Genomic DNA, 16602 nt, shown 5'->3' with positions numbered 1-16602 from the left:
TTGTATTTTTCTAATCTAAAATAAAATAAAGTTAAAAATTCTGAAATTTGAAAAAATTGATTTTTTAAAATTTTGAAACTACCGTAGTTTTTGTAGTTTTCAACGAAAATGTCTGGTTAACGAACTTAGCCTTCATTTTTACACCAACTTTAAGTGTGTTAAATTTAAAAACGATTCGATAAGTTTTTCAAGAGTTATCGTGGGAACAACATATGACCGTCTACAGACGGACAGACAGACAGACGGACAGACAGACAGACAGACAGACACACAGACAGACGCACTCGCCGGACCATGTTTTTCGGACTCAGGGCACCTCAAAACGTAAAGATTTCATAAAATTAGCAAAAGTCAAAATTCGACCAAAACTAATACCTTCTCATGTGATGAGAATGTAAAAAAATTTAGTTTTTTGACAGTTTTTAAAAAATAGCTTGAAAAGTTTTGGGTTGGGCAAAAAGTTGTCAACAGCAAAGTTGTAGCTGATGCAAAGCCGAGAAAAAAAGTCTCTGGTAGCGAAATCGCATATGCAAGGATGTCGGAGATAATGGAGTCGGAAAATTGATTTTTTATCAAAAAAGCGCACAAAAAATATATATAGAGAGTGATTTTTCTGGAAATTACGAGTTTTTTATGTTCAAGTATGTTTTTCAAGTATTTTAGGGTGGGAATATGTCAAAATCAATTGACTGATTTTTATTCCTTTAAAAAAATTCGATTTTTAGTGTTATTTTAGAATTTTTTTAGTTTTTTTGACCATTTAAGAGACTATAACTTCGAAAATTAAGTTTTTATGAAAAAATGTTATAGAGAAAAGTTGTTTGTATTTTTCTAATCTAAAATAAAATAAAGTTAAAAATTCTGAAATTTGAAAAAATTGATTTTTTAAAATTTTGAAACTACCGTAGTTTTTGTAGTTTTCAACGAAAATGTCTGGTTAACGAACTTAGCCTTCATTTTTACACCAACTTTAAGTGTGTTAAATTTAAAAACGATTCGATAAGTTTTTCAAGAGTTATCGTGGGAACAACATATGACCGTCTACAGACGGACAGACAGACAGACGACAGACAGACAGACACAGACAGACGCACTCGCCGGACCATGTTTTTCGGACTCAGGGCACCTCAAAACGTAAAGATTTCATAAAATTAGCAAAAGTCAAAATTCGACCAAAACTAATACCTTCTCATGTGATGAGAATGTAAAAAAATTTAGTTTTTTGACAGTTTTTAAAAAATAGCTTGAAAAGTTTTGGGTTGGGCAAAAAGTTGTCAACAGCAAAGTTGTAGCTGATGCAAAGCCGAGAAAAAAAGTCTCTGGTAGCGAAATCGCATATGCAAGGATGTCGGAGATAATGGAGTCGGAAAATTGATTTTTTATCAAAAAAGCGCACAAAAAATATATATAGAGAGTGATTTTTCTGGAAATTACGAGTTTTTTATGTTCAAGTATGTTTTTCAAGTATTTTAGGGTGGGAATATGTCAAAATCAATTGACTGATTTTTATTCCTTTAAAAAAATTCGATTTTTAGTGTTATTTTAGAATTTTTTTAGTTTTTTTGACCATTTAAGAGACTATAACTTCGAAAATTAAGTTTTTATGAAAAAATGTTATAGAGAAAAGTTGTTTGTATTTTTCTAATCTAAAATAAAATAAAGTTAAAAATTCTGAAATTTGAAAAAATTGATTTTTTAAAATTTTGAAACTACCGTAGTTTTTGTAGTTTTCAACGAAAATGTCTGGTTAACGAACTTAGCCTTCATTTTTACACCAACTTTAAGTGTGTTAAATTTAAAAACGATTCGATAAGTTTTTCAAGAGTTATCGTGGGAACAACATATGACCGTCTACAGACGGACAGACAGACAGACGGACAGACAGACAGACAGACAGACACACAGACAGACGCACTCGCCGGACCATGTTTTTCGGACTCAGGGCACCTCAAAACGTAAAGATTTCATAAAATTAGCAAAAGTCAAAATTCGACCAAAACTAATACCTTCTCATGTGATGAGAATGTAAAAAAATTTAGTTTTTTGACAGTTTTTAAAAAATAGCTTGAAAAGTTTTGGGTTGGGCAAAAAGTTGTCAACAGCAAAGTTGTAGCTGATGCAAAGCCGAGAAAAAAAGTCTCTGGTAGCGAAATCGCATATGCAAGGATGTCGGAGATAATGGAGTCGGAAAATTGATTTTTTATCAAAAAAGCGCACAAAAAATATATATAGAGAGTGATTTTTCTGGAAATTACGAGTTTTTTATGTTCAAGTATGTTTTTCAAGTATTTTAGGGTGGGAATATGTCAAAATCAATTGACTGATTTTTATTCCTTTAAAAAAATTCGATTTTTAGTGTTATTTTAGAATTTTTTTAGTTTTTTTGACCATTTAAGAGACTATAACTTCGAAAATTAAGTTTTTATGAAAAAATGTTATAGAGAAAAGTTGTTTGTATTTTTCTAATCTAAAATAAAATAAAGTTAAAAATTCTGAAATTTGAAAAAATTGATTTTTTAAAATTTTGAAACTACCGTAGTTTTTGTAGTTTTCAACGAAAATGTCTGGTTAACGAACTTAGCCTTCATTTTTACACCAACTTTAAGTGTGTTAAATTTAAAAACGATTCGATAAGTTTTTCAAGAGTTATCGTGGGAACAACATATGACCGTCTACAGACGGACAGACAGACAGACGGACAGACAGACAGACAGACAGACACACAGACAGACGCACTCGCCGGACCATGTTTTTCGGACTCAGGGCACCTCAAAACGTAAAGATTTCATAAAATTAGCAAAAGTCAAAATTCGACCAAAACTAATACCTTCTCATGTGATGAGAATGTAAAAAAATTTAGTTTTTTGACAGTTTTTAAAAAATAGCTTGAAAAGTTTTGGGTTGGGCAAAAAGTTGTCAACAGCAAAGTTGTAGCTGATGCAAAGCCGAGAAAAAAAGTCTCTGGTAGCGAAATCGCATATGCAAGGATGTCGGAGATAATGGAGTCGGAAAATTGATTTTTTATCAAAAAAGCGCACAAAAAATATATATAGAGAGTGATTTTTCTGGAAATTACGAGTTTTTTATGTTCAAGTATGTTTTTCAAGTATTTTAGGGTGGGAATATGTCAAAATCAATTGACTGATTTTTATTCCTTTAAAAAAATTCGATTTTTAGTGTTATTTTAGAATTTTTTTAGTTTTTTTGACCATTTAAGAGACTATAACTTCGAAAATTAAGTTTTTATGAAAAAATGTTATAGAGAAAAGTTGTTTGTATTTTTCTAATCTAAAATAAAATAAAGTTAAAAATTCTGAAATTTGAAAAAATTGATTTTTTAAAATTTTGAAACTACCGTAGTTTTTGTAGTTTTCAACGAAAATGTCTGGTTAACGAACTTAGCCTTCATTTTTACACCAACTTTAAGTGTGTTAAATTTAAAAACGATTCGATAAGTTTTTCAAGAGTTATCGTGGGAACAACATATGACCGTCTACAGACGGACAGACAGACAGACGGACAGACAGACAGACAGACAGACACACAGACAGACGCACTCGCCGGACCATGTTTTTCGGACTCAGGGCACCTCAAAACGTAAAGATTTCATAAAATTAGCAAAAGTCAAAATTCGACCAAAACTAATACCTTCTCATGTGATGAGAATGTAAAAAAATTTAGTTTTTTGACAGTTTTTAAAAAATAGCTTGAAAAGTTTTGGGTTGGGCAAAAAGTTGTCAACAGCAAAGTTGTAGCTGATGCAAAGCCGAGAAAAAAAGTCTCTGGTAGCGAAATCGCATATGCAAGGATGTCGGAGATAATGGAGTCGGAAAATTGATTTTTTATCAAAAAAGCGCACAAAAAATATATATAGAGAGTGATTTTTCTGGAAATTACGAGTTTTTTATGTTCAAGTATGTTTTTCAAGTATTTTAGGGTGGGAATATGTCAAAATCAATTGACTGATTTTTATTCCTTTAAAAAAATTCGATTTTTAGTGTTATTTTAGAATTTTTTTAGTTTTTTTGACCATTTAAGAGACTATAACTTCGAAAATTAAGTTTTTATGAAAAAATGTTATAGAGAAAAGTTGTTTGTATTTTTCTAATCTAAAATAAAATAAAGTTAAAAATTCTGAAATTTGAAAAAATTGATTTTTTAAAATTTTGAAACTACCGTAGTTTTTGTAGTTTTCAACGAAAATGTCTGGTTAACGAACTTAGCCTTCATTTTTACACCAACTTTAAGTGTGTTAAATTTAAAAACGATTCGATAAGTTTTTCAAGAGTTATCGTGGGAACAACATATGACCGTCTACAGACGGACAGACAGACAGACGGACAGACAGACAGACAGACAGACACACAGACAGACGCACTCGCCGGACCATGTTTTTCGGACTCAGGGCACCTCAAAACGTAAAGATTTCATAAAATTAGCAAAAGTCAAAATTCGACCAAAACTAATACCTTCTCATGTGATGAGAATGTAAAAAAATTTAGTTTTTTGACAGTTTTTAAAAAATAGCTTGAAAAGTTTTGGGTTGGGCAAAAAGTTGTCAACAGCAAAGTTGTAGCTGATGCAAAGCCGAGAAAAAAAGTCTCTGGTAGCGAAATCGCATATGCAAGGATGTCGGAGATAATGGAGTCGGAAAATTGATTTTTTATCAAAAAAGCGCACAAAAAATATATATAGAGAGTGATTTTTCTGGAAATTACGAGTTTTTTATGTTCAAGTATGTTTTTCAAGTATTTTAGGGTGGGAATATGTCAAAATCAATTGACTGATTTTTATTCCTTTAAAAAAATTCGATTTTTAGTGTTATTTTAGAATTTTTTTAGTTTTTTTGACCATTTAAGAGACTATAACTTCGAAAATTAAGTTTTTATGAAAAAATGTTATAGAGAAAAGTTGTTTGTATTTTTCTAATCTAAAATAAAATAAAGTTAAAAATTCTGAAATTTGAAAAAATTGATTTTTTAAAATTTTGAAACTACCGTAGTTTTTGTAGTTTTCAACGAAAATGTCTGGTTAACGAACTTAGCCTTCATTTTTACACCAACTTTAAGTGTGTTAAATTTAAAAACGATTCGATAAGTTTTTCAAGAGTTATCGTGGGAACAACATATGACCGTCTACAGACGGACAGACAGACAGACAGACAGACAGACAGACACACAGACAGACGCACTCGCCGGACCATGTTTTTCGGACTCAGGGCACCTCAAAACGTAAAGATTTCATAAAATTAGCAAAAGTCAAAATTCGACCAAAACTAATACCTTCTCATGTGATGAGAATGTAAAAAAATTTAGTTTTTTGACAGTTTTTAAAAAATAGCTTGAAAAGTTTTGGGTTGGGCAAAAAGTTGTCAACAGCAAAGTTGTAGCTGATGCAAAGCCGAGAAAAAAAGTCTCTGGTAGCGAAATCGCATATGCAAGGATGTCGGAGATAATGGAGTCGGAAAATTGATTTTTTATCAAAAAAGCGCACAAAAAATATATATAGAGAGTGATTTTTCTGGAAATTACGAGTTTTTTATGTTCAAGTATGTTTTTCAAGTATTTTAGGGTGGGAATATGTCAAAATCAATTGACTGATTTTTATTCCTTTAAAAAAATTCGATTTTTAGTGTTATTTTAGAATTTTTTTAGTTTTTTTGACCATTTAAGAGACTATAACTTCGAAAATTAAGTTTTTATGAAAAAATGTTATAGAGAAAAGTTGTTTGTATTTTTCTAATCTAAAATAAAATAAAGTTAAAAATTCTGAAATTTGAAAAAATTGATTTTTTAAAATTTTGAAACTACCGTAGTTTTTGTAGTTTTCAACGAAAATGTCTGGTTAACGAACTTAGCCTTCATTTTTACACCAACTTTAAGTGTGTTAAATTTAAAAACGATTCGATAAGTTTTTCAAGAGTTATCGTGGGAACAACATATGACCGTCTACAGACGGACAGACAGACAGACGGACAGACAGACAGACAGACAGACACACAGACAGACGCACTCGCCGGACCATGTTTTTCGGACTCAGGGCACCTCAAAACGTAAAGATTTCATAAAATTAGCAAAAGTCAAAATTCGACCAAAACTAATACCTTCTCATGTGATGAGAATGTAAAAAAATTTAGTTTTTTGACAGTTTTTAAAAAATAGCTTGAAAAGTTTTGGGTTGGGCAAAAAGTTGTCAACAGCAAAGTTGTAGCTGATGCAAAGCCGAGAAAAAAAGTCTCTGGTAGCGAAATCGCATATGCAAGGATGTCGGAGATAATGGAGTCGGAAAATTGATTTTTTATCAAAAAAGCGCACAAAAAATATATATAGAGAGTGATTTTTCTGGAAATTACGAGTTTTTTATGTTCAAGTATGTTTTTCAAGTATTTTAGGGTGGGAATATGTCAAAATCAATTGACTGATTTTTATTCCTTTAAAAAAATTCGATTTTTAGTGTTATTTTAGAATTTTTTTAGTTTTTTTGACCATTTAAGAGACTATAACTTCGAAAATTAAGTTTTTATGAAAAAATGTTATAGAGAAAAGTTGTTTGTATTTTTCTAATCTAAAATAAAATAAAGTTAAAAATTCTGAAATTTGAAAAAATTGATTTTTTAAAATTTTGAAACTACCGTAGTTTTTGTAGTTTTCAACGAAAATGTCTGGTTAACGAACTTAGCCTTCATTTTTACACCAACTTTAAGTGTGTTAAATTTAAAAACGATTCGATAAGTTTTTCAAGAGTTATCGTGGGAACAACATATGACCGTCTACAGACGGACAGACAGACAGACGGACAGACAGACAGACAGACAGACACACAGACAGACGCACTCGCCGGACCATGTTTTTCGGACTCAGGGCACCTCAAAACGTAAAGATTTCATAAAATTAGCAAAAGTCAAAATTCGACCAAAACTAATACCTTCTCATGTGATGAGAATGTAAAAAAATTTAGTTTTTTGACAGTTTTTAAAAAATAGCTTGAAAAGTTTTGGGTTGGGCAAAAAGTTGTCAACAGCAAAGTTGTAGCTGATGCAAAGCCGAGAAAAAAAGTCTCTGGTAGCGAAATCGCATATGCAAGGATGTCGGAGATAATGGAGTCGGAAAAATTGATTTTTTATCAAAAAAGCGCACAAAAAATATATATAGAGAGTGATTTTTCTGGAAATTACGAGTTTTTTATGTTCAAGTATGTTTTTCAAGTATTTTAGGGTGGGAATATGTCAAAATCAATTGACTGATTTTTATTCCTTTAAAAAAATTCGATTTTTAGTGTTATTTTAGAATTTTTTTAGTTTTTTTGACCATTTAAGAGACTATAACTTCGAAAATTAAGTTTTTATGAAAAAATGTTATAGAGAAAAGTTGTTTGTATTTTTCTAATCTAAAATAAAATAAAGTTAAAAATTCTGAAATTTGAAAAAATTGATTTTTTAAAATTTTGAAACTACCGTAGTTTTTGTAGTTTTCAACGAAAATGTCTGGTTAACGAACTTAGCCTTCATTTTTACACCAACTTTAAGTGTGTTAAATTTAAAAACGATTCGATAAGTTTTTCAAGAGTTATCGTGGGAACAACATATGACCGTCTACAGACGGACAGACAGACAGACAGACAGACAGACAGACACACAGACAGACGCACTCGCCGGACCATGTTTTTCGGACTCAGGGCACCTCAAAACGTAAAGATTTCATAAAATTAGCAAAAGTCAAAATTCGACCAAAACTAATACCTTCTCATGTGATGAGAATGTAAAAAAATTTAGTTTTTTGACAGTTTTTAAAAAATAGCTTGAAAAGTTTTGGGTTGGGCAAAAAGTTGTCAACAGCAAAGTTGTAGCTGATGCAAAGCCGAGAAAAAAAGTCTCTGGTAGCGAAATCGCATATGCAAGGATGTCGGAGATAATGGAGTCGGAAAATTGATTTTTTATCAAAAAAGCGCACAAAAAATATATATAGAGAGTGATTTTTCTGGAAATTACGAGTTTTTTATGTTCAAGTATGTTTTTCAAGTATTTTAGGGTAGGGAATATGTCAAAATCAATTGACTGATTTTTATTCCTTTAAAAAAATTCGATTTTTAGTGTTATTTTAGAATTTTTTTAGTTTTTTTGACCATTTAAGAGACTATAACTTCGAAAATTAAGTTTTTATGAAAAAATGTTATAGAGAAAAGTTGTTTGTATTTTTCTAATCTAAAATAAAATAAAGTTAAAAATTCTGAAATTTGAAAAAATTGATTTTTTAAAATTTTGAAACTACCGTAGTTTTTGTAGTTTTCAACGAAAATGTCTGGTTAACGAACTTAGCCTTCATTTTTACACCAACTTTAAGTGTGTTAAATTTAAAAACGATTCGATAAGTTTTTCAAGAGTTATCGTGGGAACAACATATGACCGTCTACAGACGGACAGACAGACAGACGGACAGACAGACAGACAGACAGACACACAGACAGACGCACTCGCCGGACCATGTTTTTCGGACTCAGGGCACCTCAAAACGTAAAGATTTCATAAAATTAGCAAAAGTCAAAATTCGACCAAAACTAATACCTTCTCATGTGATGAGAATGTAAAAAAATTTAGTTTTTTGACAGTTTTTAAAAAATAGCTTGAAAAGTTTTGGGTTGGGCAAAAAGTTGTCAACAGCAAAGTTGTAGCTGATGCAAAGCCGAGAAAAAAAGTCTCTGGTAGCGAAATCGCATATGCAAGGATGTCGGAGATAATGGAGTCGGAAAATTGATTTTTTATCAAAAAAGCGCACAAAAAATATATATAGAGAGTGATTTTTCTGGAAATTACGAGTTTTTTATGTTCAAGTATGTTTTTCAAGTAATTTAGGGTAAGAATATGTCAAAATCAATTGACTGATTTTTATTCCTTTAAAAAAATTCGATTTTTAGTGTTATTTTAGAATTTTTTTAGTTTTTTTGACCATTTAAGAGACTATAACTTCGAAAATTAAGTTTTTATGAAAAAATGTTATAGAGAAAAGTTGTTTGTATTTTTCTAATCTAAAATAAAATAAAGTTAAAAATTCTGAAATTTGAAAAAATTGATTTTTTAAAATTTTGAAACTACCGTAGTTTTTGTAGTTTTCAACGAAAATGTCTGGTTAACGAACTTAGCCTTCATTTTTACACCAACTTTAAGTGTGTTAAATTTAAAAACGATTCGATAAGTTTTTCAAGAGTTATCGTGGGAACAACATATGACCGTCTACAGACGGACAGACAGACAGACGGACAGACAGACAGACAGACACACAGACAGACGCACTCGCCGGACCATGTTTTTCGGACTCAGGGCACCTCAAAACGTAAAGATTTCATAAAATTAGCAAAAGTCAAAATTCGACCAAAACTAATACCTTCTCATGTGATGAGAATGTAAAAAAATTTAGTTTTTTGACAGTTTTTAAAAAATAGCTTGAAAACTTTTGGGTTGGGCAAAAAGTTGTCAACAGCAAAGTTGTAGCTGATGCAAAGCCGAGAAAAAAAGTCTCTAATAGCGAAATCGCATATGCAAGGATGTCGGAGATAATTGAGTCGGAAAATTGATTTTTTATCAAAAAAGCGCACAAAAAATATATATAGAGAGTGATTTTTCTGGAAATTACGAGTTTTTTATGTTCAAGTATGTTTTTCAAGTATTTTAGGGTGGGAATATGTCAAAATCAATTGACTGATTTTTATTCCTTTAAAAAAATTCGATTTTTAGTGTTATTTTAGAATTTTTTTAGTTTTTTTGACCATTTAAGAGACTATAACTTCGAAAATTAAGTTTTTATGAAAAAATGTTATAGAGAAAAGTTGTTTGTATTTTTCTAATCTAAAATAAAATAAAGTTAAAAATTCTGAAATATGAAAAAATTGATTTTTTAAAATTTTGAAACTACCGTAGTTTTTGTAGTTTTCAACGAAAATGTCTGGTTAACGAACTTAGCCTTCATTTTTACACCAACTTTAAGTGTGTTAAATTTAAAAACGATTCGATAAGTTTTTCAAGAGTTATCGTGGGAACAACATATGACCGTCTACAGACGGACAGACAGACAGACAGACAGACAGACACACAGACAGACGCACTCGCCGGACCATGTTTTTCGGACTCAGGGCACCTCAAAACGTAAAGATTTTATAAAATTAGCAAAAGTCAAAATTCGACCAAAACTAATACCTTCTCATGTGATGAGAATGTAAAAAAATTTAGTTTTTTGACAGTTTTTAAAAAATAGCTTGAAAAGTTTTGGGTTGGGCAAAAAGTTGTCAACAGCAAAGTTGTAGCTGATGCAAAGCCGAGAAAAAAAGTCTCTGGTAGCGAAATCGCATATGCAAGGATGTCGGAGATAATGGAGTCGGAAAATTGATTTTTTATCAAAAAAGCGCACAAAAAATATATATAGAGAGTGATTTTTCTGGAAATTACGAGTTTTTTATGTTCAAGTATGTTTTTCAATTATTTTAGGGTGGGAATATGTCAAAATCAATTGACTGATTTTTATTCCTTTAAAAAAATTCGATTTTTAGTGTTATTTTAGAATTTTTTTAGTTTTTTTGACCATTTAAGAGACTATAACTTCGAAAATTAAGTTTTTATGAAAAAATGTTATAGAGAAAAGTTGTTTGTATTTTTCTAATCTAAAATAAAATAAAGTTAAAAATTCTGAAATTTGAAAAAATTGATTTTTTAAAATTTTGAAACTACCGTAGTTTTTGTAGTTTTCAACGAAAATGTCTGGTTAACAAACTTAGCCTTCATTTTTACACCAACTTTAAGTGTGTTAAATTTAAAAACGATTTGATAAGTTTTTCAAGAGTTATCGTGGGAACAACATATGACCGTCTACAGACGGACAGACAGACAGACGGACAGACAGACAGACAGACACACAGACAGACGCACTCGCCGGACCATGTTTTTCGGACTCAGGGCACCTCAAAACGTAAAGATTTCATAAAATTAGCAAAAGTCAAAATTCGACCAAAACTAATACCTTCTCATGTGATGAGAATGTAAAAAAATTTAGTTTTTTAACAGTTTTTAAAAAATAGCTTGAAAAGTTTTGGGTTGGGCAAAAAGTTGTCAACAGCAAAGTTGTAGCTGATGCAAAGCCGAGAAAAAAAGTCTCTGGTAGCGAAATCGCATATGCAAGGATGTCGGAGATAATGGAGTCGGAAAATTGATTTTTTATCAAAAAAGCGCACAAAAAATATATATAGAGAGTGATTTTTCTGGAAATTACGAGTTTTTTATGTTCAAGTATGTTTTTCAAGTATTTTAGGGTGGGAATATGTCAAAATCAATTGACTGATTTTTATTCCTTTAAAAAAATTCGATTTTTAGTGTTATTTTAGAATTTTTTTAGTTTTTTTGACCATTTAAGAGACTATAACTTCGAAAATTAAGTTTTTATGAAAAAATGTTATAAAGAAAAGTTGTTTGTATTTTTCTAATCTAAAATAAAATAAAGTTAAAAATTCTGAAATTTGAAAAAATTGATTTTTTAAAATTTTGAAACTACCGTAGTTTTTGTAGTTTTCAACGAAAATGTCTGGTTAACGAACTTAGCCTTTATTTTTACACCAACTTTAAGTGTGTTAAATTTAAAAACGATTCGATAAGTTTTTCAAGAGTTATCGTGGGAACAACATATGACCGTCTACAGACGGACAGACAGACAGACGGACAGACAGACAGACAGACAGACACACAGACAGACGCACTCGCCGGACCATGTTTTTCGGACTTAGGGCACCTCAAAACGTAAAGATTTCATAAAATTAGCAAAAGTCAAAATTCGACCAAAACTAATACCTTCTCATGTGATGAGAATGTAAAAAAATTTAGTTTTTTGACAGTTTTTAAAAAATAGCTTGAAAAGTTTTGGGTTGGGCAAAAAGTTGTCAACAGCAAAGTTGTAGCTGATGCAAAGCCGAGAAAAAAAGTCTCTGGTAGCGAAATCGCATATGCAAGGATGTCGGAGATAATGGAGTCGTAAAATTGATTTTTTATCAAAAAAGCGCACAAAAAATATATATAGAGAGTGATTTTTCTGGAAATTACGAGTTTTTTATGTTCAAGTATGTTTTTCAAGTATTTTAGGGTGGGAATATGTCAAAATCAATTGACTGATTTTTATTCCTTTAAAAAAATTCGATTTTTAGTGTTATTTTAGAATTTTTTTAGTTTTTTTGACCATTTAAGAGACTATAACTTCGAAAATTAAGTTTTTATGAAAAAATGTTATAGAGAAAAGTTGTTTGTATTTTTCTAATCTAAAATAAAATAAAGTTAAAAATTCTGAAATTTAACAATAATAATAATAATAAATAAAATACGAATAAATTAAACAACAATAATAATTATTATTGTTTTATTATGATGTATATTTGTTGTAGAGTTTGTTTTATGTTTCATTCAATTTGCAGTCATGATGATGCGTCAGTCAGCGTAACTTTCAGTAAGATTGAAAGCGCAATGTACAAATGGAGAAACAGAAATTGTCCACCCGCCGTGCACTCTCTGCAATCTTATACTCAAGAAGTAAACTCTGACAACTGGAAACATTTATTACAATGTAAAAGGGGTACAATGAACGTGTCTTTAGTAGTAGGTGAAGATTCCTCAGAATCTGTAATTTTTATGAATCCTGAATTTGTAAGAGAAACATCAGTTAGAGGATTTTTTTTTATTGACTCAACTTTTAAGACTGTTCCGCATGGAGTTGGAGCACAGCAATTTCTGACAATAGTATCTTGCAAATACAATCATGTAAGTTATGAATACCTATTTCAGGGCTCGTAAATTGTAAATAAATTTTAGAGAAATTACAAATGATTGTAGAATTTCAATTATTTTTAGTATAAAATTTCAATCAAATTCCTCCAAAAATATAATTATAATTTAAATGCTTTCGCTGATTCGATCCCTGCTATTTATTTATTATGCTGTTTAAAAAATTTGAGTTACATTTTTTTAATAATTAAAAAGTAATTCTTACATTTTTCATTTTAAAAGGCTGTACCATGTGTTTGGATTCTTATGGATCGAAAGAGTAAAGAAGCATACAAAGCCGTTTTTGAAGAAATTTCAAGATTAATACCAGAATTTATCATCGACGAAGCAATGACTGACTACGAAAGTGCATTAAAAGCAGCTTTGAGAGCAGTATTTCCAAATATAATTTTGCATGGCTGTTGGTTTCACTATAAACAAGTAAGTACAATGAGTTTGCATTGTTTAATATAATGAACATTATTATATTTACACTTCTAAAATGTTTTTTCCAACATTTTATGACTCCCTCTAACTAAAATTAGATAATTTTGAAAAAAAACATTTCTAGGAAACTTTAAAACCTTAAATTCTCCTTGAATTTTTTGGTTTTTTATATTTTCATAAAGAATGAAATTCTAAAATAACTTTTTAAAATATATAATAAATTGTAATTAACTTGACTTAAATATGGTATTTTAAAATTTCTTCAAGTTTTAAAAATATTATTTAACATTTTTAAATAATTATATTTATGTGATATTGTTACAAGAAGGTGACTTTTATTTTTCTTTTTTTAATATTTTATTAAAATATTCCATTGGAAAACAAAAAAAAATTTTGAAAAAATTTTAATAAAATTTTGTATTAATTACTTACTTTCAAAAAAAATTAATAACAATTATTTTACTTTAAAGTTTATAAAGATTTTATTTAAAATTTTGAACATATTAGTTTTTTAAAATATTTAATTTCTATTTCTTTGAAAAATAAATCAATGAAACATTATAAGGGAATATCAAAATTTGGCTTTTGTGATTACCCTGTTTATTTTTAGAAATAAATATTAAAAAATATAAATAAATTTTCTTTTATTCATAACATAATCTTATAATAAACAGAAACATTATTTTTTTTAAAGAATGAAAGAAGAACAAAACTTTATTTAATGACTTTTTCAAATTTTATCATTACAAATTTGATTTATTATTTGCTTTTATCTTGTTACTTTATTAAAGGCTCTACTAAGGAAAGCTATCAAACTTGGATTACGTGCGTTATTAAAGTATAATGAAGATGCCAAACATTTATTGTTACTTATAATGGATTTACCTCTACTACCAGCGCAACTGATTTCAGACACATTTTTCGAAATTTGTCGCCTACAAACTATTGAAATCCAAAGAAGATTTCAATATTTCTTTGCATATTATCAACGGCAATGGTTAAATAGAGTAACTCCAGATGTTTTTAATGTTTATGCGCAAATCCATCGTACCAACAATACCATTGAAACATATCACACAGTATTGCAAAAAAAACTCGGAGCACATTCTACCATGTGGATGTTTACTAGTAAGTTTATTATAAATGTATATAAAATTTCTTAACTCTCCGTCACTTGCATCAGATTTTATAACACAGTTGATTGCAGATGAGAAAACTTCCATTCTTTATAATGTAGTATAAAATTACTACAAAATAAAAAGTTTCTATGTTTGTATATAAATGCGTGTTGAATGAAAATTGTGAATTTTGAATTAAATGCTACAGTAAACTATCATATTATTTATTGTAATAATAAAAAATCAATAATATATACCAAATCTATTATTTACTATTATTCGCGTAATGAGAAGTTTCCTCATTTAAAATTTAACATTAATTATTTCTTTCCATATTAATAAAATATTAAAAATATTTCAGAAAACTTAATCGATTTTCATGACAACTGCCAAATGGACTTAGCATCACTTTCAAAAGGATTTAGAGTCACAAGACTACTAAAAAGTAAAAATAAAAAAAAGGAGATTTTGTTGCAGAACGCGTGGTCAACATTCAATCGACCAAATGGATTCTCTACAATCCAGTTTCTCGAACATACATTAACTATTACATTTAATACCATCGAAGCTTATTTTGCTTTATTTGGGGAAAATTAATTGATTTCATAAGAAAATCGACTACAATAAACCCACGTTAATACATACTCGTGATTAACACGAATTTACTCTTTGTGCGAATAGAAAATTGCGGTCAACGAGAGTTTACTGTATTTACTTTCATTGGGGTTTAAAAAAACATTTTTTTTTTTTTTTTTTGAGATTTTCAATTCAGTTGAGTTTAAGAAAAACAGTTTTTGTTTTTTGCAAACTTTAAAAAAGTGTTTATTTACATCAACATAGAAATCTTTTTACAATTTTTTTTGTAACAGTTTAAACTGTCAAGAGTAAACTAATATGGACGTATACATTTCATGCGTCGTTACATGATCCAACCACTCAATTGTTTACGAAAATCAGGGAATTGCAGTAAAATAATAATATAAATCACTATTTATCTAAAAAGAAACAATTGATGTTTAGAATAATTATACAATAATTAAAGAGCTGCACATAGAAACGTATTATAAACATTTTTTTTTTTGAATATTATTATTATAGAGCGAAACTTTAGAAACCCTGAAAATCAGAAAATTGTATTCACAAGAAACTGAAATGTAGTAAAAAAATAATTACTTTTATAAAAAGATTGACAAAATGAATTAAAAATTTTAAGATTGAAAGAACAGACATAATTTAAAAATATTCCATTTAGGAAAAATGGTATAATAATAAAAGAATTTAGAATACACAATTTTGCAGTAATATTGTAATAATTCATTTTTGCCTTTTACTGCTTTGTTAATGATGTTTATGGTTTTAAATCACCCAAAAAGATTAACCTGCATTTCAATGATATTTAAACAGGAAAAAGAGTAACCCATAGGGTCATTGTACTACACACACACAAAGGTTAAATTTAAAGAGCATGTATTTCTTTCTATACACCTTTACAAAACAAATTTTCGACATTATATCCATAATAAGACTATAAAAAATTTCTATTTGAAGCAATTTTAAGATCTTGGAGTCAATAATTTTTAAACTTGTAAACGGTTATGTTAAATACTATAGAATATTATTGATTGAATTAGAATCTAGATAAATATTGCAGGAAATTTTAATATACTTTGCATGTTTTGAAATATTTGGATTTTTTTTTAAAAAAATAATTTTTTTGACATTTAGACAAACTCAGAGAGCAAAATTCTAAACGGTTATGTGAAATATTCTAGATTATTATTGATTGGGTTAAAATCTGGATATATATTGCAGGAAATTTGAATACATTTACAAGCTTAGTCTCTGCATTTGTCTAAATGTCAAAAAAATTTATTTTTTTTTGTTGAGAAAAATCAAAATATTCCAAAAAATACAAAGTGTATTAAAGTTTTCTAAAATATATATCGAGATTTTAACCTAATTAATAATATTGTAGAATACTTTAGAAATCCATTTAGGAGTCTACGCTCCACGTTTATCTAAATCTCAAAAATGGATATTTTTCGGTTTTCCTAGCTTAAATTCTGTAAAAGTATCAGAAATATTTAAATAAACTTGACAGAATTATTTCTTTTTTTATTTTTTACACAACAAAAAAGAATGAGACAAATCGGTTAAGATTTACTCCAGTTATTCAATTTTATCGAAAAATTGACGATATTTCGAGAATATACATATTCGCGATTTTGATAAAATATTATTGATAGTTATTTT

The 16602-nt window shown here is 28.9% G+C and overlaps 1 protein-coding gene across 1 annotated transcript; it reads left to right on the top strand.

Annotated features, from left to right (window-relative positions):
• The first annotated feature begins 12487 nt into the window (after window positions 1-12487).
• On the top strand, window positions 12488-14258 carry LOC122507239. The gene is made up of 4 exons (XM_043619857.1): window positions 12488-12781; window positions 13028-13225; window positions 14023-14129; window positions 14249-14258. The coding sequence occupies exons 1-4, from the start codon at window positions 12488-12490 to the stop codon at window positions 14256-14258; spliced, it is 609 nt and encodes a 202-aa protein (XP_043475792.1).
• Window positions 14259-16602: the final 2344 nt, after the last annotated feature.

The sequence above is a fragment of the Leptopilina heterotoma genome, unplaced genomic scaffold (genome assembly GCF_015476425.1).
Source record: "Leptopilina heterotoma isolate Lh14 unplaced genomic scaffold, ASM1547642v1 Lhet_453, whole genome shotgun sequence".
Lineage (NCBI taxonomy): Eukaryota > Metazoa > Arthropoda > Insecta > Hymenoptera > Figitidae > Leptopilina > Leptopilina heterotoma.
Note: the sequence above shows the minus strand (reverse complement) of the source record. Positions and strands in the feature narration are given on the sequence as shown.

What these genes read in the sequence shown, in the direction of transcription:
- LOC122507239 (XM_043619857.1), top strand. Translation starts at nt 12,488, where the DNA reads ATGTACAAATGGAGAAACAGAAATTGTCCACCCGCCGTGCACTCTCTG. An exon ending in TATCTTGCAAATACAATCAT is followed by an intron (nt 12,782 to 13,027) that starts GTAAGTTATGAA and finishes TCATTTTAAAAG; the next exon opens with GCTGTACCATGTGTTTGGAT. An exon ending in GTTGGTTTCACTATAAACAA is followed by an intron (nt 13,226 to 14,022) that starts GTAAGTACAATG and finishes ACTTTATTAAAG; the next exon opens with GCTCTACTAAGGAAAGCTAT.